The sequence below is a fragment of the Chrysemys picta genome, chromosome 2 (genome assembly GCF_011386835.1).
Source record: "Chrysemys picta bellii isolate R12L10 chromosome 2, ASM1138683v2, whole genome shotgun sequence".
NCBI lineage: Eukaryota > Metazoa > Chordata > Testudines > Emydidae > Chrysemys > Chrysemys picta.
The window spans coordinates 183148310-183170811 of NC_088792.1; the positions used below are offsets into that span (position 1 = coordinate 183148310).

The following is a 22502-nucleotide window of genomic DNA, read 5'->3' on the forward strand; positions in this document are numbered from 1 at the left end:
GTTTGGATGTAGTGGATGGGCTTATTGGGAGAGTGGAGGGTGTAGAAATGTAACAGACATGTAGGGGAGCAGTTAAAAGTCAGCCTGAAAAAATGCCAGGATAGGAGGAGATGAACATTTCATCTCACAATGATCCCATCCAATGCTTGTCATCTTTGCTTTATTAAATGTAACTGAGTTTAAAAACTTCTTGTGTCAGGGATGTGCCACTTTTATTTCCCTATGAAGTGCCAAGGGCTGAATAAATAATAATTATGATTTCGTTACTCTCTTTTTAATTCACTGCACGAGCAGCTATTAAGGTGTCATATACACCAGCAATGATGATATTTCTTAAAAGAATCTATTTGGGTGTTTCTTAAAGGCACCTGGAAATCTGGGGAAATTGTGGGATAGATCCTTGGTCCTATTTTGCCAGCTTTGTGCTCCAGTGGTGCATAAGTGCCAGAAACTTGGTGGGTCTGTCTGAGTGAGGATTCCTATGGAATGGGGAATTGGCTGTATGCCACCTTCTTTCCAGGCCAGTTCTGAAATCCCCAGTTGCTAGAAAGGCCCATTGAACTAGTCAGCTGGATGTAATTAAGTTATCTGAAGGGCTGGGCTGGAACTAACCAGCCCCAGGCTCAGGGTGTTATAAAGTAGATATAAAGACACCCTTGCTACTCCCCTGCCCGTTAAATGTATCTTAGTCACAGCTGAGGATCTAGCCCTGTTTACATAACCAATAGGATTGTGGTTTTGGTTGCAAAGTAAAGAGTGAATTTTTCTTATGTATGGAAATTTCCAAAGGTCAATGTGCAGAAACTTTTTTATTTTGTACTTCTATATCACATTTCATTTAAATGCATTTTACAAACACTGAGTCTCACAAGACTCCTGAGAAAATAATATTATCTCCATTTTAAAGATGACAAAACTGGTAGAGGTTACGTGAGTTGCCCAAGATCTGAGTGAGCCAGTGACAGAGCTGGAAATGTAATTCAGGCTTTCTGACTCCTTAACCCATCATCTAGCTACAAGATTTCTCTCTCTTCCCCTCTCATAACATAGGGCATGAGTCAAACCCATTGAAACCAATAGGATCAGGCCCGCATTGCAATTTTTCTCTGAATTTACTCTATAAAGAAATTTCTTGTACTTTGTATTTTCTACAGGATGAACCTTTTAACTATAGTATCCGTTAAAGTTTTAGCACATTTTCTTCTCAGAGTTAGGATTTTTTTTCAAAAGAGTAAATATTTATGTATTTACACAGAAGGAGTAAAGTCTACAATGAACTTTGGCCCATTGTGCACTTCACTGTACATTCATTAACTTTAAGTAGAGCTATTAAAAGAGCTTTTTTTTTGGTTCACCGAGGTTCTTGTGAACGGGGGCAGCTGGTCTTTAAAGCGAGTAGGGATAATCCCCTCAAATATTGCCATCCCTATCAGCTGTAGATATTGGGTTGTGTAGCTGATGCAATACCATCTGCTGCCATTGTGGGACTCCTGGGGCTAATGCTGCTACAGTCCCTGAAGTAGGCAGAACCCGCCCTGCATTGCCACTGGTGACAGGGCCGGCTCTGGCTTTTTTGCCGCCCCAGGCAAAAAAGCCTCCGGCCGCCCCCCCCCCCCCAGCGCGGCAGGGGAGGGCGCGGGGGGGGCGTGAGCCCTGGGGGGAGGGCGGCCAGCCCCGTCCGAGGCTCCGCTCTCCCCGGCGGCCAGAGCGCCGGGGGGAGGGCAGCGAGCCCCAGCCGGGGCTCCGCTCTCCCCGGCGGCCGGAGCTGGAGCACCACACCACGCGGCCCCCCTCCAGGTGCCGACCCAAGCACAAGCTTGGTGGGCTGGTGCCTGGAGCCGGCCTTGACTGGTGTCTTCTAGTCCTGCAATCCTGGAAATCCCTGCAACGTATAGACTGCAGGCAGCAAGGCAGCAGAGGGAGGAGGCACAAAACCAGGATTACAGGCTTGTATGGGGCTATTTCCTGCTAACTCCATAGAGGCAGATGAGGTTCCCTGAATACATTCCCTGAAGTCATCATCTGTCCTGGTTACCTCTGCTCCTACTTCTCCAGGACCAGCAATTTATGAGCTTAGTGGTGGTAGATATCAGAGATGAGGGGGAAGGGTTAGCCATGGTTCTTTAGCTCAGACTGTAGCAGTTCATGTCTTTCCTACCTCACAGGGGTGTATTGAGGACAAATACATAGAAAGACTGTGAGCTGCTCAGATACTGTGACAACAGGGGTCATATTAGTACCTAAGATCTGAAGGATTCCAAGCCTGGAGGTGGGTTTTCAAAGTCCTGACGGGTTTGTGTGTACTGGGGTGTGTGCTACTAGGGGTTCTGAGCTGGGAAGTGATGGGAGGGAGAGATTTCAGAGCTGAGAGAGGTGGTTCTGAGCCATGGAGAGGTAGGAAAAGACAGGCTGATTAGATGGAAGTGAGGCAGGCTGCGTTTGTGGGTGCATATATTTAAACTGTCAGCTCTCAGCTTTGATGTAACTCTGCTCCTGCTGAAATCAGCAGTAAAATTCTCATTGATTTCAACAGATGCAGCGTTAGGCCAATGTTGAACGCATTTGAAAATCCCAACCTCAATAAAATTGCGCACTCAAGAAACTATTTGTCAAAAATCCTCAGTGCTAGTGTAGTAAAGGCCATGTTTAGGAATCACTGATTAATGCATTAGTGATGGCACACATTTTAAAATACAGTAGTTGTCAGAGCCCGAATGACTAGAGAGGAGCAGCTGGACTAACACTTAATTTCTCCAAACTCTGTTCAGATTTCAAGGCAACCAGGAGGAATATGGACAATGCTGAAATTGCACCTTTCTTTTTTCACTCTTTGGCTTCATTCTTTACTGAAATTTCTCAGCTACATTTTTTTTTAGTTCAAACTAGTTATGTTGTGTTCCTAAGAATGTTTCAGCTAATTTTTAATGAACAGATGAAAAATGTCTTGGGAAGCTCATATTACCCCAGAGAGCTGTCAGAGGAAAAAGGTTTGTCCCTTGAAAAGACAGTGTATATTAATTTCTGTTTAATCAATCTCTGAATTAGAAAGAAAAAATATTTTGAACCTTAAGACTGTGACTGATTAAGCTAAGAATGTGTCCTGTAAAAACTTGCTAATGTTTCTAAGTCTGACATCAAATCCTTTGATTTCCTCGGTTTTAAATCTTTTAAGCATCTTTAAAACACGTAAATCCTGATGTCAGTGGCATTATTTTTTGTATAACATGGGTTAGATCAAATAAGTGATCCAAACATCTGCCTTTGAAACGCAACTTTATATTCCAGACTGATTGATTCGTACCTTGAGTAAAAAGACAATTGTTATGTACAAATGAACACATTCTTTGCTCCTTCCCAGTGGCAAAAACAATCCACATTACAACCAGGATAATTTGTATTGTATTTTTGTCTGTATTATATAGCTTTTCACACTGTTGCAACAGAGGGCAAAGCAACCCAAGAGTTTGTTACTGCTTCAGTGAGGACAAGAGACGGCTCACTGCTAGATTCTGGGGGGATAATGCTGTAGGGCCTCATGTGACGTGCAGAGAGCCTTCAACTCCCTCTGAAGCTGTTCATTTGTATCAGTGGGAGCTGAGGCACCTCAGAAATCAGGTCCTAATTTAACAGGAAAATTAAGGAAGGTGGGTTTATTCTCAGGAGAAAAGAGAAGACACTGAGGTGGACTAATGCCATTTTTCAGAATGATGGAAGACAATTTACAGTGGTGGATAAATACAGCGGATGGGTTCAAAATCTAAGATCCAAAGGCCATATCCTCAGCTGGTATAAATCAATGTAACTTCATTGACTCAAATGAACCATGCTGATTTGGATCCAGTTGAGGATCTGGCTAATAATCTTAAAAATTAGGGTGACTGAATGTCTTTATAGGGGTTAATAATGGAGGATACAGCCCTTCACCTCTAGGTCACCAGCTCAAATCCAGACATGGTTGGTAGTGACTCAAACATGCTAGCTAACGTCTATGTAGTTGCCTATATGAAATGAGTTGGTAATTTCAGTCCAGTTCCCAGTGGACAAGGGTGCACATCACAAAATCCAGCAACACTGTTGTCATCAATCTTAGCCCAAATGACAACGAATGGAGACTAAACTCCCCTCTCAGTACCCTAGAGGTGACTCCTGTCACCAAGATTGAAGGACTCTGGCAGAGGGAAGCTTCCATTGTTGATGTACTTCTGTACATAAATAAAACAGGGCTGGCAATCTATCACCTTTTATTAATAATAAATCCACATGAAATAAATGGGGAAGCTAGAAGTAAATAAAGCACCCATGAAGAACTATTTCTTGTGAAGGGTAATAAACATACGGACTACGTTACTGGAATGTATGACCTGAAATACAGGTGGTCTAGAATTACCTAGACTTACATCTGGAGAAGGAAGGGATTGAGGAAAATGGTGGTGGTGGTGGGGGGGAACTAGTAAAGGAAGGTTGGTTGAGATCAGACTCAAAAGAGCAGGCATGTGGGGCTGGCTGGCTTTTTCTTTTCCTAACATTTCTTCTATTCTTATGTTTCATTTCAGATTGCCTCTTTGGTACCTGTTGATCAGTTTCAGTTATACCAGCGACTGAAATTTGAACGAGGTATGAACCATTTATTTTATATTTATCTTACCATGGCTTAAAATATGGGGCGATGGGGTTCTACTGATTACTAGAAGGCTATCCCGTAGGGTGGGAAAGGGCCTTCATTTTGACATAATTTAACTACAAGGAGTCGGCTGGGTTCTACTCCTACTCAAGTCAGTAACAAAATTCCCGTGGACATCAACAGGAGCAGGACCAACAGGGCAATTTTTTTGATTACACTTATTAGTGAAAATATTCAAACTTGTGTGCAAGAGATTGGATTATCTTGCTTGCAGAATCCTCCATCCTGGGTCCTCGGGACAGCTGCACAGAGGGGGCATCCATGATAGAATGGGTGCAGTGGAGCTGTGCTGCAAGGGATCAGGTTGCATTTGCATTAGGTTAGGACTCCAGGGGCTGCGGTTGGTATGGAGGCATGGAGCGTCCAAGTGGATGTCCTTGGCCTTCCATGGATCCTAGAGGATCTGCAATACTTTTCCATGTGAGCAAACCCAGTTTGTATGATAGGACAATAAAGGGAATGTGGGGAAATCTCTGCAACGGAACCCTCACAAAGATTTTCTCCCATGGTTTTTACAATGGGAGGGGATCTGGCTCATTATTATTGACTACGGCAGAGGTCCCCAAACTGTGGGGCACACCTCCCTAGGGGGGTGCAGAGGAACATTTGGGGGGCACGGGTAGGGCCTGGGCCAGTCCCTGTGGGGGGTGGGGTGGGAGTGCCACCCAGCTCCGCTGCTGGACCTGGCCGTCAGCCCCATGCCCGGGGCCCCGGCTGCTGGCCTCGGCTGCTGGCCTCGGCCCCCAGCCTCGGTTCTGCTCCCACCCCCAGCTTTGGTCCCATTCTCAGCTCCCTTAACCCTGTCTGCATACCCCCCACTCCCGGAGCCATGACCCCACTCCTGGCTCCAGCTCGGGGAGGAGAGACAGGGGTAAGGGGGGGCACAAGGTAAAAAGTTTTGGGACCACTGGACTACAGCTTTGTCATAAAGACGCCGATGACATTAAGAACATAAGAATGACATACTGGGTGAGACCCGTGGTCCAGCTAGCCTACTATCCTGTCTTCCAACAGTGCCAGTGCCAGGTGCCCCAGAGGGAATAGATAGTACAGGGCAATTGTCAAGTGATCCATCCCCTGTCATCCAGTCCCAGCTTCTGGCAGTTGGTGGTTTAGAGACACCTGGAGCTAAGGGGCTAATAGCCATTGATGGACCTATCCTCCATGGTTTCTTGAACACCGTTATACTTTTGGCCTTCACAACATCCCTTGGCAATGAGCTCTGCAGGTTGACTGTGCATTGTGTTAAGAAGTACTTCCTTATGTTTGTTTTAAATCTGCTGCCTATTAATTTCATTGGGTGACCCCTAGTTTGTGTGTTATATGAAGGGGTAAATAATACATCCCTATTCACTTTCTCTATACCATAATTTTATAGACCACTATAATATCTCCCCTCAGTCATCTCTTTTCTAAACTGAACAGTTCCAGCCTTTTTAATCTCTTCCTGTACAGAATCTGTTCCATACCCCAAATCATTTTTATTAGAGCATAAGCTTTTGTGGACTACAGCCCACTTCTTTGGATGCATAATCATTTTGTTGCCCTTCTCTGAACCTTTTCCAATTCTAATATATCTTTTTTGAGATGAGGCAACCAGATCTGCATGCAGTATTCAAGATGTGGGTGTACCACAGATTTATGTAGTGGCATTATTTTATTATCTATCCTTTTTCTAATGGATCCTAACATTGTTAGCTTTTTTGACTGCCGCTGCACATTGAGCGATTGCTTTCAGAGAACAATGACTCCAAGATCTTTCTTGAGTGGTAACAGCTAATTTAGACCCATCATTTTGTATGTATAGTCAAGATTATAGTCTCAAATGTGTACGACTTTGCACTGATCAACACTGAATTTCATCTGCCGTGATGTTGCCCCGGGTATACCTGTACCACAGGATAAAGGCCAACTGAATTTTTGGGAGATCTTTTTGTGTTTTCTTTTATCACTTAACCAAGGAGGAGAGTAGTTCAGGTAATCATTCCCAAACTAGTTAATTTTAACCTCATCTATTCTGTATCCTCTGAAACAATAGGGACTTGTTTTCACAACCAGGGAGATCGATGCTGCTGCAATCGATGCAGCGGGTGTCGATTTAGCGGGTCTAAAGCAGACCCAATAAATCTAGTAAAGACTCCGGTACTCCACTGGACTGAGTAGAGTAAGGGAAGTTGACCGGAGAGCATCTCCTGTCGATGCAGCACAGTGAAGACACTGGGGTAAGTCGACCTAAGCTACATCGACTCCAGCTACGTTATTCATGTAACTGGAGTAGCATAACTTAGGTCGACTTACTCCAGTAGTGAAGAAAAGCCCTCCATTCCCCAGATATTCTTAACTGCCCACCAGTTTTTAAATGCTACCAGCACACATTCTTGTTGATCTAGGTTACAGTCTTTTATCCACAGATCTGATCGTAAAGGTTAAAGTATACAATGCTGCTCTCTCAGTATGTAAATCTGTTGTCACAAATGAGCCAGAGTCTCTGCCCTTTCTGTAGGAATATTTTTGAAAATACTATTAGTCAAAACTCCTACGCTAGAACCACTGCACTGCACTGATTACGTGCAGGGAGCAGGCAGGAAATCCAGCCCTCTTTTCAGCTTTATAGCTACTGAAGATGCACAATTTTGCCTAGTTAAACAATTTTCTTTAGAGTCTAAACTCTTGCCATATCTGCCATTGGCTGCCCAGAGTGATATGTAAATCAAAGAAAGATTATTTTATTTCAGAAATGTCTAAACATTTTACCAGTAAGCTTTCCCAATCTTATACAGTGATCACAACCAGGGGCAGGGTCTGATGAAAAATTCATAGAAAAGATTGTGTTTGATTCTGTAGATACATTTGAAATCTACCAAGATTTTCAAGGAGAATTCAAAAGTCTGGCCAAGTAATTGTCCTGTGAAAACCATCCTGGGTCTGATTCCTGTCGGGCACCAGTCTTTGTATAAGAGTTGGAACATAGTCCCAAAGGGCCTAGACCAGAAGCAGGCTGGTCACCAAACTCCATTTCCACTGAAGATAATGTCCACGCCCCCCCCCTCCCCAAAGCCATCCTTTTCCCTGGCCAGGGGGTTATAAAGTCTGTAGTTTTAGAATGAGCAAAGGAACAGGTAGGAGCAATTGTGGTAGAGGCAGAGGTGCTGCATAACCAAGATTTATGGGCTTGCTGACGTGCTGATGGGTTTTAACTGTTGCTAGGAAATTTAGTTAATTCAGCCCAGCTCCTTCTGCCCTCAAGCCACTCTTTCAGCCTATGACCTTTTGCTGTAACCAGAATTTGCTCATGAGTAAGGATACAATTTAGTCACGGATTCCATGACTTTAACACTCCGCTGTGACTTCTTCGGATTTGGTCCCTGCAGCTGCGGCTGGAATCCCACACCCAGGCAGCAGGCCTCGGGCTTCACCCCCCATTCACCTTCCCATGGGGCTCTGGTTTCAGTCTTCTGCAGAGGTCAGCTCACCCCCAGTTATTTTTAGTAAAAGTCGTAGACAGGTTGCAGGCTTCCGTGACTTTTTGTTTATTGCCCACGACCTGTCCGTGACTTTTACTAAATATAACCGTGATAAAATCTTAACCTTACTCGTGAGCAGTCACCCATTACCTAGGCTCCTACCCTTATACCAGGCACAAACACTTTAACTCCCACACTCCCAATCAAATCTGTATCTCTCCAACCAGGAACAAACAGATCCTCTGCTGCCACCAGCAGGACCCAGGCTCAGAGAAGAGGAACCACAATCTTGCCCTGAGGACTGCATCCCATTCCTCTGGCACAAGGACCCACAACCTCCTTCTGGGGGCCCACTTCACTGCTCAGTGGGCCCAGGAGCTCACAGGCGCTGGTCCTGTGCAATCTGCCAGTGCCACTCCACTGGTCCTGGCCAGGGGTTCTTCTCTCCCATTGGTTGCACCAAGCAGGGGTCTGGCTCCCTTCATGGCACCAGGAAGCTTCCCTGCTCATTGGACCTGCTCCCAGTGCTGCTGTTGCCTCAGTTTCATCCCTTCCCAGGTTGCAGCCGTGCTCTCCAAGCTCCTTCTCTGCAACAGCCAAGGATCTGATTTTTTACCTTGTAAGAGAAAAAAACTTTTGAAGTGATAATCAAGATAGCCCAGTACAGACAGTTTGATAAGAAGTGTGAGAATACTTACAAGGGGAGAGTTACTCAAGGCTGCCCCATGCTGTTGCCTCCTTCTTGCACTGCTCCTATTTCTGGTGCTGCTTTATATGAATATCATATTTTTGATTGTATCCCTATCACTCTACTCTTCCTCCTAGATTGTCTTCTTATTATTGTAAGGTTTTCATGGCTGTGAGCAGGTCATCATATATATTTGTACAACACCTAGGAGAGTGAGCTCCCAGTCTTGATCCAGGCACTACTAAATATTTAATAATATATGGAGATATACCTATCTCATAGAGCTGGAAAGGACCCTGAAAGGTCATTGAGTCCAGCCATCTGCCTTCACTAGGCAGGACCAAGTACTGATTTTTGCCCCAGATCCCTAAGTGGCCCCCTCAAGGATTGAACTCACAACCCTGGGTTTAGCAGGCCAATGCTCAAACCACTGAGCTATCCCTCCCCCCATAATAATGATATTAAAAAAACAAATCCACCACTTGAGTGCAGCCGCCTTTGCAGTGAAAGTCAGCTGCTATTTTATAGTGCATAGTAACACTATGCAACAGCTTAGGACATGAATTAAAGAATATTGTATCCCAACTGAGGTAGGCAGAATGCAATTGGCTGAATGGAATTTGGCCAGGACAAATGGGTTATGCTTCTATTTCTGTGAAAACTGCCATGGGATCTTTAATGACCACAAGTGACCAGAACCTCCATTTTATGTCTAATCCAAAGCATGGGACTTTTAACAGTACACTGTCCCCTAACACCATGTGAAAGGCATTGGTTTAGTACCAATTCAAAGGAAAAAGTATTACCCACAGAATCAAAAACACCATTCTGCATTTTCCTAGGCTGTCTTCCAGATCACACCTGACTGTTTGTATTGTGAGAACTGACCAGAGCACAGCCTCTGGTGGTATGGCTGGTATGTGGTTTAGGGAAACCTCCCTGCTTAGAGCTGAATCTAGTTGGCTGCCTAGGTTGTGGCAAGTCAGAGGAAAGGTGGAGGAGACCAGGAGAGGAACCACTTTCTCACTAGAAGTATTCATCAACTTTTTAGAGTTGTGTTTGCTTCGTATTTTTAGCTGCAACTTTCTAGGCTTGGTGGGCTTTTCTGGTTTCATTGTGCTCTGTGCTCAAGCAAATAGCACATCACAGCAATGACTGCAAAGTACCATCTGTATGTTCTTTGTATACTGGGTGGGCAGGGAGTTTCATTTCATGCATCATTTATATCTTGCTGCAAAGATTCCACAATTCCAATAAGCTTTAAAAACAGCGAATGCCAAAGACAGACATTCTTCTCTCTCTTTCTCCCATCTTATTTTCGAAAGAACTCAAGTTTCCAGAGCTGGGCATAGTAGACACTGCAACTTGTTTTGCTTTCTCTGCACTACAGTGCTAGAAGAAAACACTTTTGTGTTACATTTCTGTAGTTGCAAAGGCTAGACACATTGGACAATAGGCTAGTATCTACTGGGGACTGATCTTATCCTGTGCTGAGCCGCTCTTATGAAATGCTGAGCACTCAGCTGCCAACACAGACTGCAAGTTGCCCACCACTGTATCAGAAGCTCCCAGTGGAACAGGAATTGCAGGTGACTGGCAGGTTACCTGCTCCCAATAGACTTTTTCATAGATTTTGGTGGTTTGCAGCCTGGCTTTCTCCAGTTTGTGCTGGAAAGCAGTGAAATCAAATCTATCACTAGCAGTGAAACTCTGTCATCATGGTAATATTTTAGCTGGGTTCTCCTTGAAATGTCTCTAGGCAACACGGGGGCACAGTAGCAAAAGTCAACATTTGTCACTCATTTCCAAATGATAGTGTGTATAAGATACCACATCGATGCCCGGGGGATAATGACGATAGCACAAAAGCTATTGTGTGGTAACAGCTGACCAATGTTGTTTTTTTTTTTAATGATGACCACTTAGGGAGGAGAATAAGTATCACTATTCTTAGTTTATAGATGGGGAAAATGAGGTCCAGAGAAATGACTTTACTCAGACTTGAGTGGAGCTACTCCTGATATAAGTGCAAGATCATAATTGCTTATATTTTTAGAGGGATATTAGGTAATATTAGGTATATATTCATGTTGACATGTAAAAATGTCCCGCTTTTAACAGACCTATTAGCTAGCTGTATTTATTCCTATTTTTGTAATTCAGTCCTGTTGCCTAAGACTTCAAGGACATGTCTAACAAGCAGTTTAAGTTTAGAATTGCAGCAGTACAAATGTAGCTAAGTATTTATTTTTTGAAGGAGTATCATTCCAGCCCTTAAGGAAGAACAGTTTTTCATTTAATTTGCTTTTCCAGAGTGTACCTTAAATGGATAAGCCAGCTATGCAGCAGGGCCTGTAACAGTGCAACAGAGACAAATGTTGTTCTAGGCAGAGATGTGCATGCTCTTCTAGAGAGAGATGGGGAGACTATCTAACATTCACTCATTAACTTATCACCAACTTCTCATAGCGAAAGACTGAAGTTTGTCTGATGGTGTCTGACAAATTCTCATCATCTTAATTATGTGTTCAGTGCAACACTGCTTGCACTGTGGCCATAGTTTTAGCAATACAGAATCCTTTAAAGAACTAAGTGGGCATCGGCTCAGGCCTTGTATGACTAGAGAAATGGTAATTGGAGTGAAAAAAGGAGTATATAATGAACGCAGATTTAAACAGTTTTGTTTCCATATTTATGTTTCAGAAGTCCACTTGGACCCATGCAGAACGTGGTGCCCTGCTGCTGACTGCCAGACCATGTGCCATGTTGAACTGAGTGACTCAGGACAACCAGTGCCTGTGGAATGCCCAGCTTGTCATCTGAAATTCTGTTCATCCTGCAAAGAAGTATGGCACCCAGAGCGCTTGTGCCAGGAAAACCAACCCATTGTAATACCAACTGAGCAGGGGTAAGAGCAGAATTCAGCTAGGCTGTGCCATCTTTCAGCTCTGCTAGTGGTACAAAATGGATGTCCAATGCCACATATACTTCATGGACCTGCCTTCTCCATATTTTAGACTTATTTCTAATACATCATTACAGATGTGGTTTCTAAATATAATTCACATGCTGCTGTTACTCCTGCATTAAGCAGCTACTTATGGAGTTGGAAATTCCAGTCTGGGTTATCCAGTGCTTTGCACCTTTGTGTGTGTCATTCAGATCTAGTCTACACACACAAATTATACTGCTTTAACTATATCAGTGTAGTTAAAGTGATGCAACCTCCCTAGTGTGGGAGCAGTTACTGTATACTAATATAGCTATTTCCACAGGGAAGGGTTTCACAACTCCGCTCACCAGTAGTGCGCCTCCTCTTGGTCACTCTGGGGATTAACTGATTCCAGGTCCAATGCCTCCTTTTCACTTCTCATTGCACATCCTACCTTCTCTTCCTAGCTCTCAGTGAGGCAAGATGCTCTGTGTTCATGGCTTAGTCTTCCAGACAAGTCATGTTTGTCAGGCAGTCTTCCCATTCACTGCCTAGCTAGTGCCACTTCCCCAGTGACTGGTGGGGGAACCTGGGCCCACCCTCTACTCAAAGTGCCACCTCAGGGACCCTCTGATCAGTAGCTAAGGTCTATTTCACTTCAGATTTTACCGCCTTTCCCCTCAGCCTTTCCTAACCTTCTGGCTCCCCCACTTCTCTGGGTTTGCCCACCCCAAAACTCCCTTCTCTCAGAAAGCAACTGCAGTTACTCTTCTCTATTGCCAACTTCCTGCCTTTATAAAATCCTGCCCAGCTCATTCCTCCTCAGATGGGCTCCTTCGTTATTCAGTCAAGGGATTACTTAAGCCACCTGATTCCCCTCAGCCGTGGCCTGTCTGGTTAATTGGCCCCCTTCTTAGCCTACAGTAACCCCTTCAGGGCCAGTGTTGGGATGAACAACCCGTCACAAAGGGGAATAAACTAAACCATCATAAGTTTTAAAACGACATAACTGCGTCTATACTAGCTGTTACACCAATTTTACTCTAGAGAAATCATACCTCTTAACATAATAGTTGAACTGGTATAAAAACTGTACATAGACTAGGCCTAACTCTTGTGCTAAGTAGGTGCCAAATTCTTTCACTGGTGTGAGTGGAGAATTCTGATTTGGTAGCCCTGTACACTCACTTTGCACAGATGCAAATGACTGCACTAGCTGTGTCCTTATAGCAGTCTATTAGTGAGGATGCATGGTTCTGGCAATGGCTGAATGTCTCTGAATTCTGTAAATACTCTTATGTTTACATTATACCAGGTCTCTGGCTAACCTGTACTCACAGAAACAGAACAGCATTCACTGGCATGCACAGAGTAATCTTTAAACTCTCTGTTGTGCTCTGTAGTTTCCACCACTGTGAATATTTTTGCAAGAGTTCAAAGAGTTAAAACTAAGCATTTTGGTCAGCAGGGTTTCATCAAACAGGAATTGCCTGTGAGATCTTCATATGATTTTTGATCTTAGTATATGTTTTAATGCATTCCCATGAATACGAGATTTTACACTTCCAGTACATTAAGAAGCTAACATCAGGCAATCTTGAAATTCATGGCGCATGCCAGACCATGGAGTTGAGTGTGAACTAGGGGCCCTAAAGAACATAATGAGGCATAAACAACTTGACATTAGTACTCCAGTCAGACAGCCACAAATTTTGCACTGAAATTTCATCTTTCATATATTTCCCTACCCTTCTAGAGCACTTACCAGGACTGACACAGAGGCTCCAATTAAACAGTGCCCAGTGTGCCGGATCTATATTGAACGAAATGAAGGCTGCGCTCAAATGATGTGTAAGAACTGCAAGCATACATTTTGCTGGTACTGCCTACAGAACTTGGATGTAAGTGCCATGGGACGAAGGTTCTAGAGCGAGGCTAGTTAAGGATTTGGGGGATAAGTCCCATATGTCATAACCGGAATCATGTATGTTCTAGTTCTGTCCCTTTATGCTAAGGATAAAAGGACCTTTACTTGAGTGAATGCCATTATATTTAAATGGAGCCTCATGGTGGCCAAAGCTTAAAAGTTACTTCTGCCTCCAATGAGCCTCAAAGAGATTTCTTTCTTTTTTTCCTAAATTGAAGTGGATTGTAGCCAAATCTCTTGATCCAATGCTAATTCTCTTGGAGAAGATGGATTTTCCAATACTATTGCTAAAGATAGGTGGGTTGAGAGCTATTTAGTTGTGTTCCCCCTTCCTTTCCCCTCCCCCCAATTCATTGGATTCCAACCTGTTAAAAATGTTCAGATTTGGTCTGGTACAGATAAAGGCTACCGTTTCAAATTGGGGTCAATTCAGAGCTCATTTAAACTAGGCCACTTCTCCATAGTCAGTCTCTAGTGCTGTTATAGCAGACGAGAATGATCCAGTTAATAAGTTTGAGGAGGAAAGTGTTTTGGAAACTACTTTTCATGTTCAGAATCTTATTAGGGATACAAAGAGCTCAAGAGGAAGGGAAAACAGGAAGTCTGAACTTGGAGGACACTATCATCATAAAAAGTGCCCAAATCTGCAAGTTGCCAAGCACTACCACCAAAACATCAAATATTCTCCACTTGCACTGACTTTGAATTCTAAAGGAAGGTCCAAAAGAAGGAACATACGGGTGTACAATGATAACATCAGTTTTTGGCACAGTCGGTAGTAATATTTGTGGGAGGTGAGGAAAAGAACTCTTTGTTCCAGCACTTGAGGTAAAATAAAGTTAAATAGGTTTTTGCTACACAGTTTGGAAATGACGAAACTTCCTTGTTCCTCTTTATTCTCTATATGTTAAACAGGGTGTGCTCAACTTTCTATCCAGGCTGTTTATTGGTGCTGTTTTTTCAAGTCTGTTTTGGAGTACGTAGTGTACACAATCATTGTGTAACACTATGAAAAATTGGAGCGGTGTCAAGTTTCCATAATAGTCTAAACACGTGAAGCTGTGATAGTTGTCTGTAGATATGCCTTTAGCTGATTTTAATCAGTTAAAGATAAGTCAATTAAATGATTTCTTTGACGAGGTGTAGTCATTGCATGGTTACAATATAGCTCTTATAAACCCACTCAGGTTTCAGGTATTCAAAATTTACTGCAAGGTAATACTTGTATAACAATAAAGTTAAGTTGAAGAATGAATGGAAAAAGCAGAGCTCAAGCTACAGGGGAACTGTCGGGGGAGGGTGTTTGGAAACTGAGTGCCACTCATCTTGTTGAGATAAAGTAATTAGTTTGATGGGGGAGAAAAGGAAAGTGGGGACTTTCCATTTTAAAGAGCAGCCTGTTAAGCCTATGGAAGAACTGACTAGAGAACAGAGAAATATTAGGAATACAGAAGATAAATATTAGGGATATGAAATATCTTAGTGTGTCTTATAGATCTAAAGTTTCCCATTTAATTTCTCAAAGTAATTAAGTAACAGGCAGGCAAACTTCTCTGCCAGAACAGTTAATTTTACTGCACTGTCAGGAATGTGGTAGTTCTACTCCTGTCTTGTTAATCTCCCCACATTAACGTGACCTGCTCAGTACAGTTTTTCTTTTATCTTTCAGAATGATATCTTCTTAAGACATTATGACAAAGGCCCCTGCAGAAACAAACTGGGCCATTCTCGAGCCTCGGTTATGTGGAACAGAACACAGGTATGCTGATAACCAGCTCAAACAGAGCAATGACAAACATCACACACACACACACACACACACACACACACACACACACACACACACACACACACACACACACACACACTTTATTTTCTTGTTGGTTAATTTTTCTTTTCTTTAAATTTTGCAGGTTGTGGGGATCCTGGTGGGATTGGGTATCATAGCGCTGGTGACTTCTCCCTTACTGCTTGTGGCATCTCCATGCATTATCTGCTGTGTCTGCAAATCCTGCAGAGGCAAAAAGAAAAAGCATGACCCACCGACAACCTAAAACTCTGTGTCTGTTTCTGCCTCTGTCTATACAGTAGATGTACGTGAGAAAGCACAAAGATTGGGTTTTGGTGTCATACCTACCAAATAATTCTCCCTCTACTTGCCAACTTTGAGGATAAGTGCCTATTGTTTTCAGGCCACTATATTGCTTGCAAGTCACAGTTCAGGAAATGACTGAGGGATTGTAGTGTGTATATATAATTAAAAAAGGTCACTGTCAAGTAATTCAGCCACAAATATGATCCACCTTTAAAACTGTTAGAATCTTGTAGAGAGAGGGATCTTCCAGAACCTGAACATGTATTTATCCTGCAATATTGTTCTTCTGCTTCTGCAGAACCAGTCATGCAGCCAGTGGAGGGAGTACAGGTAAATGAACAAGCCCACTTCTTAGTACTCTGCTGATTATAAAGTAAAAGAAGAAGAAGCCGCATGTTGCTATTATCTGCTGGCTTGTGACCTATTAAAAATAACAAATATATATTTACATATATTTGATAATTTCCCTTCAACCAGATGCCACAGCATTTTGTGTTGAAGGGGTAAGGTGGGGGAGGGGAATACTAGAGAAATAATGAAGAGGATATTTACCAAGAATGGATTCTGGTAATTATCATTTTGTAACTATACCATTGTGTTGAATTGTATGGATTGTACTTCAGTGAACACACGCACAGTCACTTATACCACACTAGTGATTTTTGGTGTATGACACCATTACCAATGATCTACACCACACTATAAACTATCTTTAAATTATATTATTTAGGTGTATTACCTAACAACTGTGAAAATACCATGTGCATCTCACAGTCGGCACAAATATAATACCAGATGGTATAGCTATTGCAAACTCTGATCTTAATTGGATATTCATTACTATGAAAAACAGGGCCAAACTAGCTGCTGTTGATGTCAGTGGTATTTTTACTATTGATCTCAGTGGGAGCAGTAGCAACCAATAAAATATTCTTTCCTATAAAAAAAATCTCATTTGCCAATGCCTCAGTGGAAATCACTGTCGTGTATATGCTGTGTTAAAAGGTGATGTTACAAGTCAACCATGGCACATCTTTCTTGAAATGTTAGGTTTTTATACGTGGCTGCTACATTCTTGGGCTGACCGCTCTACCTACTTGTGGCTCCATTTCCCTCTGCCTTTTGTGAGTACCGTGGATGTTGTAAACTCGTGGAAACAAATCTAATGTTTTAGTGAAGGCCATGCTACATCTCCCATAGAATATCCAGTAAACCATATAAAACGCATGTATGTATATGTATGGTGTGTGTATGTATGTATCCATACAAAGTACATAATATTTAATATATTTTGTGTATATATACACACTCAGAGAGTTCTTTATACATTTTTAACAGTTTATACAGGGTAGCAACAAGAACCTTGTAAAAATTACTCAGTACAGGTTAGAGATGTGGCCAACGCATCCCACCAAGTAACCCTTTTAGAATTGTGGCAACTAACACAAATTCCTGGATAAAAATTAACTGTATTCATTGGTAATTATTATTTCTATCCCCCAAAAGGGTAAAGAGCCCTGTTATTAATGATTTATTGGTAGTTACTTTATGTCTCTAAACGGCTGTCATTTAATGCTCTAGTTTAATTTGGTTCTTCACTGCAAGCATGATTCAGATTCTGATCTCAACTATGCCAATGTAAATTCAGAATAACTCTTCTGAAGCTAATGGACTTCACTCTGGATTTGCATGGGAATAAACTGAGATCAAATTCTGATCCATGGTGTTTATACTACCATTAGTTGGTGCTTACTTGTGTTCTGGGCTCCTGTTTGTGCATTTGATATTTGTGGGAATTTACATGAGTTTTCTCTACAATCAGTAGTAATTCCAACCCCAGTTGGCAAGGGCTGGAAGGAGAATGAAATGTGGTGCAAAGTCAGAAAAAGATATCTAGCCTACCCTCCCTTCCAGGCTACAAAGAGAAAACTAAAGTGAACATCAATTTTATTTTGTTTGGCTAAGCCTCAGGAACTTTGCCTTCTTGGCAGCTGTAAATGTGACCTTTTCGTTCAACTTCTCTCTCTGGCTGCTGAAACAGTAGTAAACATCTTATTTTAAGGAAGCATAGTCTGCAGAGCAGACTAACAGGGACAAAGGCCTTAAATAATAGTGTCTGCTTCTCTTTGAACAAAATTAATGTTGAATGAATTTGCTACCAGTAATGACTGGAAGATAGACAGTGTACTAGTCTGAAAGACTGTATTTCTTCTCCATCCAGAGCTTCTAAGTGAAGCAGGAAGGTGGTCAGTACATTCTAAATATAGAGTACAATGCAGGCCAATGTGATTTATGATAAGCTGAGAGTATTTTATGTATGTGTTTTCTTTAGGAGCGGTAATGGTCGTGTTGGGGGTTACTCATGACAAATTAAAATGTTCGGCCTTTGGCCTTGCACTGTTTTTCTACCTACACTTTTACAGCACCACTGTCATTTCCAGTTTATCCGTGATCTTCTAGTAGAGAAACTCACTTGAACAAACTCCCAAGGACAAATTGCTGTAAAGTCTTTTTAATCAGTGCTATGATATTCAATATCCCTCACCTATTAAACCTCATGGTGTTTTTCATATTTTGTATGTATTCATTCTGTCCAAACAACTGTTCACTCAGTGGGATTGGTACAATTCTTCCCCTCTTGTTATGCTGGAAGTCAGTGTTGCCTATCAAATGAGGAAGTTCCTTTCTTAATTACAAAAGTTTTGTCATTAACGCTGCAGTTACAAACCAGAGGCTAAATTCTGCTCTCAGTTATACAGTAACTGAGGGCAGAATTTTGCCCAATGTACACTGATGGCTATAATGTAATTGCATTCCTCAATTATGTTAACAGAATGCAAATTCTGTCCCTTTTCAGTGTTATAGAATTATCTAAATTTAATGTGAATCTCTGGTTATTTAACAAACATCAGATTTTTATAAAATGGTTCAGAATCTGAAGTTTGATTTCCTTATGATGCAAATTCAGAATACTAGTTTTGTTAATTTAAATAAACACACACACGTGCCACAGCACTGAAAAAACAGATGATAGAATATCCTTTTACTTTGGGTCTATTAATTTAGAATCAAGGTAGTTTATTTCTGAAGCAATATTTTACACAGTACTCTAATTACTCTAGAACAGCATTTTCAAACTTAAAACTATGAACCTTACCAGCCTGGTTTCCCTTAAAAAGGGGGTGTGTGCTGCATCAACCCATCTTGGTTTTTGAAAGCAGTTTATCTGAGACTGTGGAACAACCTAAGCACTGATTCTGCCAGCTGTTAGCCCATGTGCTAACTTTGTGGGAGTAAAGTTACATAAATGCTTAAGTACTGGTAGCATTGGGGCTCTTTTGGTTGATATAGCTGTTGCTTAGTTATTCTGCAGACTGGCCAGATAATCAAGCAGTCACAGTGAATCTGTTCTGGGATTCCAAAGAAATAACTTTAGGCAGATTTTTAAAGTGTTTGTTTATGAATAAGCATACACTAAATGGCAAATACAGCAAGTTATATAAGCAAGATAGTAGTGCCAAAGTCCAAAGGGTCCTGGGACACAGGTACATATGACTTCTTTAAGTAATGCCACCGTGAATCTCGTACAACCTCTTACAACTCCAAAAACTCTCAATGAGTGTTGGATGCCAGAACCAGATTTGATTCATACTGTGCCAGAATTTACTTCTCCTATTATTGTCAATCTACAGTTTTTCCCCAGTGCTTTTGATCTTGTAGTGACTAACATGAAGGCTAGCATATTCAGAGGCATTATGGATTAGAAGACTGAGCCTGGGATTTATGGGATGAGCTTTTCTACATTCAAATCTCAACTCTAACACTGACTTGCTTTGTGGCCTTGGGAAAATCAGTGTAGTTTACAGTGTAATTTCACTTAAAATTACTTGTCAATTCTGAGAACATAGGCCCTGGAGCCTTGTTTTCAAAGGTGCCAACCATGGAGTTGGGTTTAAATTTTGGTTGCTCAGCATCTCTGAAATTAGGCTCTAGATGTCTGAAGAGTGGCACCTAAAATTAGAGGCCACTTTCAGAGAATTGGCTCTTAACTTCAATGGGCCAAATCTTCAGCTCATGTAAATTTTCATAGTTCCACTGCAGTCAATCGAGCTATGCCAAATACCTCAGATGAGAATCTGCCCCTGTGTCTCTCAGGTCCCAATTATAAAATAAGGATAATGCCTGCTTACAATGAGCACCGTTAAATGGTAAATATTTACCATGTTTATGGTATAAATGCTTCTCTGCAGTATCTATTTTAACTTTAGAAGATACATAGTCAATGCTGCAGTAACTGATTATTTTTAATGGTGCATGTTTTATTTACCTCACAGAAGGGGATGAGGATTAACAGTAGTTAGTTAGTACAGTGCTTTGAGGACGTTAAGTGCTATGTACTGCTATTTGTCCAGTAACATAACATAAAATAAGAAGTCCAAAGAAAATCTAAAGTGTAGATAATGTTTACATGATTAAATTAAAATGAATGTTAAACCATATTTTCTTATTGTATGTGAAAATATGTAAATTAGCAAAGATCAGTTTCACCTCTCAGTTGTCACAAAGAGGTGGTGATAATATGAACGTTTGGCTGACGTATTTGGGTATCAGTGGGTGACTGCATGGTAGTGTCTGTTACTTTTTGTTAAGCTTGAGTGCCAGCTTCCATTGTAGTCCTTCCTTTTCAGTTGCTCTTATCTTTTTCAGATTTCTTTTTCATGTTTTTCACACTTTGAGGCCAGATATTTTAGAACAATATAAGTGGAGCTGTTTAGCTACATGAGGATGAAAACCCCCAGCATGTTATCGTAAGTTATAATCAGAATTTCTATATTCAGGTAACGATTGAAGCTAGAAATTTCATACTTGGGTTGTTTTGTAAATCTTATTAAGACTTAAAATTTGGTAATGGAATGTATAGACTAACTGCTGTGGTAGAGGTATCAGGGCTAGAAGCCCCTGGCGCTTATGAGCTTCAGATGAGAGACAGTTGTCTTTAGTCTTTGGGGATTATGATGAAAAAAATCCAGATAGATAGATATTCATTTTAAATACATGCAAACATGATTATACTCCACTGCTGAACATCCTAGGATTCCAAATCCCTATAAATATACTTGGAGTCCTGGTACACTTACACAGAAGATTGAAGTCTGAGCCTGCATATACTCACACCTGCAAGTGACATTACTCACAAGTAGCACTATAAAATTCTTTAATAACTTAGTGTCTTATTAGAATTTTAAAAATAAGCAGCTTGTGATGGACATAAAAATACCTCTCTTGGAAGTGTCAGCTCTCACACCATTCCAAACACTGCTGTATGATAAACTTACTGCTAAGATTTTGGAGAACTTCAGTATACATTTAATTTTTAAATAACTCTAGTCTTGAATCAGCAAAATATTTAGGCATATGCTTAAGTGCTTTGCTGAACAGGGATAGACTGCTGAATTGAGGCCTCTAAGATTTATTGAATTATGGCATGGAGCTCAGTTATTCATGATGAACACAAACTAAAGGTCTGATTCCACAAACACTTACACTCATAATAATCTCATACATACATCATACAGGAAGCGCCTTACTCTAATCGATCATCATGGGACAACTATTTTATTTTCTGTGTAAATGGTCTTTAGCTTGGGTACATTTAGTAAAAAGTTAAAACATGTAAACATGTTTTGTTTAGGGCTGTCAAGCAATTAAAAAATTAATCTCAATTAATCGCGCCATTAAAAAAATTGAGATTAATCATGTTGTTAAACAATAATAGAATACCATTTATTTAAATATTTTTGGATGTTTTCTACATTTTCAAATATATTCATTTCAATTACAACATAGAACACAAAGTGTACAGTGCTCACTTTATTTTTGATTACAAATATTTGCACTGAAAAATGATAAACAAAAGAAATTGTATTTTTCAATTCACCTAATACAGGTACTGTAGTGCAATATCTTTATCATGAAAGTTGAACCTACAAATGTAGAATTATGTACATAAAATAACTGCATTCAAAAATAAAACAATGTAAAACTTTAGAGCCTACAAGTTCACTCAGTCCTACTTCTTGTTCAGCCAATTGCTCAGACAAACAAGTTTGTTTACATTTGCAGGAGATAATGCTGCACCCTTCTTATTTACAATGACACTTGAAAGTAAGAACAGGCGTTTGCATGGCACTGTTATAGCCGGCGTCGCAAGATATTTACGTGCAGATGTGCTAAAGATTCACATGTCCATTCATGCTTCAGTCACCATTCCAGAGGACATGCATCCATGCTGATGATGGGTTCTGCTTGATAACAATCCAAAGCTGTGTGGACTGATGCATGTTCATTTTCATCATCTGAGTCAGATGCCACCAACAGAAGGTTGATTTTCTTTTTTTTGGTGGTTCGGGTTCTGTAGTTTCTGCATCGGAGTGTTGCTCTTTTAAGACTTCTGAAAGCATGCTCCAGTCTTTGTCCCTCTCAGAGTTTGGAAGACACTTCAGATTCTTAAACCTTGGGTTGAGTCCTGTAGCTATCTTTAGAAATCTCACATTGGTACCTTCTTTGCTGGGTCATCATCCAAGACTGCTATAACATGAAATATATGGCAGAATGCGGGTAAAACAGAGCAGGGGACATACAATTCTCCCGCAAGGAGTTCAGTGTCAAATTTAATTAACGCATTCTTTTTTTAACAAGTGTCATCAGCATGGAA

General features: G+C 41.2%; 1 protein-coding gene across 9 annotated transcripts in view; it reads left to right on the forward strand.

The window, feature by feature from the left end:
* The window catches only part of RNF144B (ring finger protein 144B), a 130961-nt gene extending 112606 nt beyond the window's left edge, over positions 1-18355 (forward strand). For 6 of the 9 annotated variants that reach the window (XM_005302873.5, XM_065585093.1, XM_065585096.1 and 3 more), the window contains 5 exons: positions 4554-4614; positions 11537-11741; positions 13522-13666; positions 15362-15451; positions 15606-15893. In XM_005302873.5, the coding sequence (XP_005302930.1) occupies positions 4554-4614; positions 11537-11741; positions 13522-13666; positions 15362-15451; positions 15606-15746 (642 nt within the window). In that variant the 3' untranslated portion in view covers positions 15747-15893. Of the gene's footprint in view, positions 1-2814; positions 2988-4553; positions 4615-11536; positions 11742-13521; positions 13667-15361; positions 15452-15605 lie in introns of those variants that run through there. The other 3 variants (XM_065585090.1, XM_065585089.1, XM_065585097.1) reach the window with 2 other exon arrangements.
* Positions 18356-22502: the final 4147 nt, after the last annotated feature.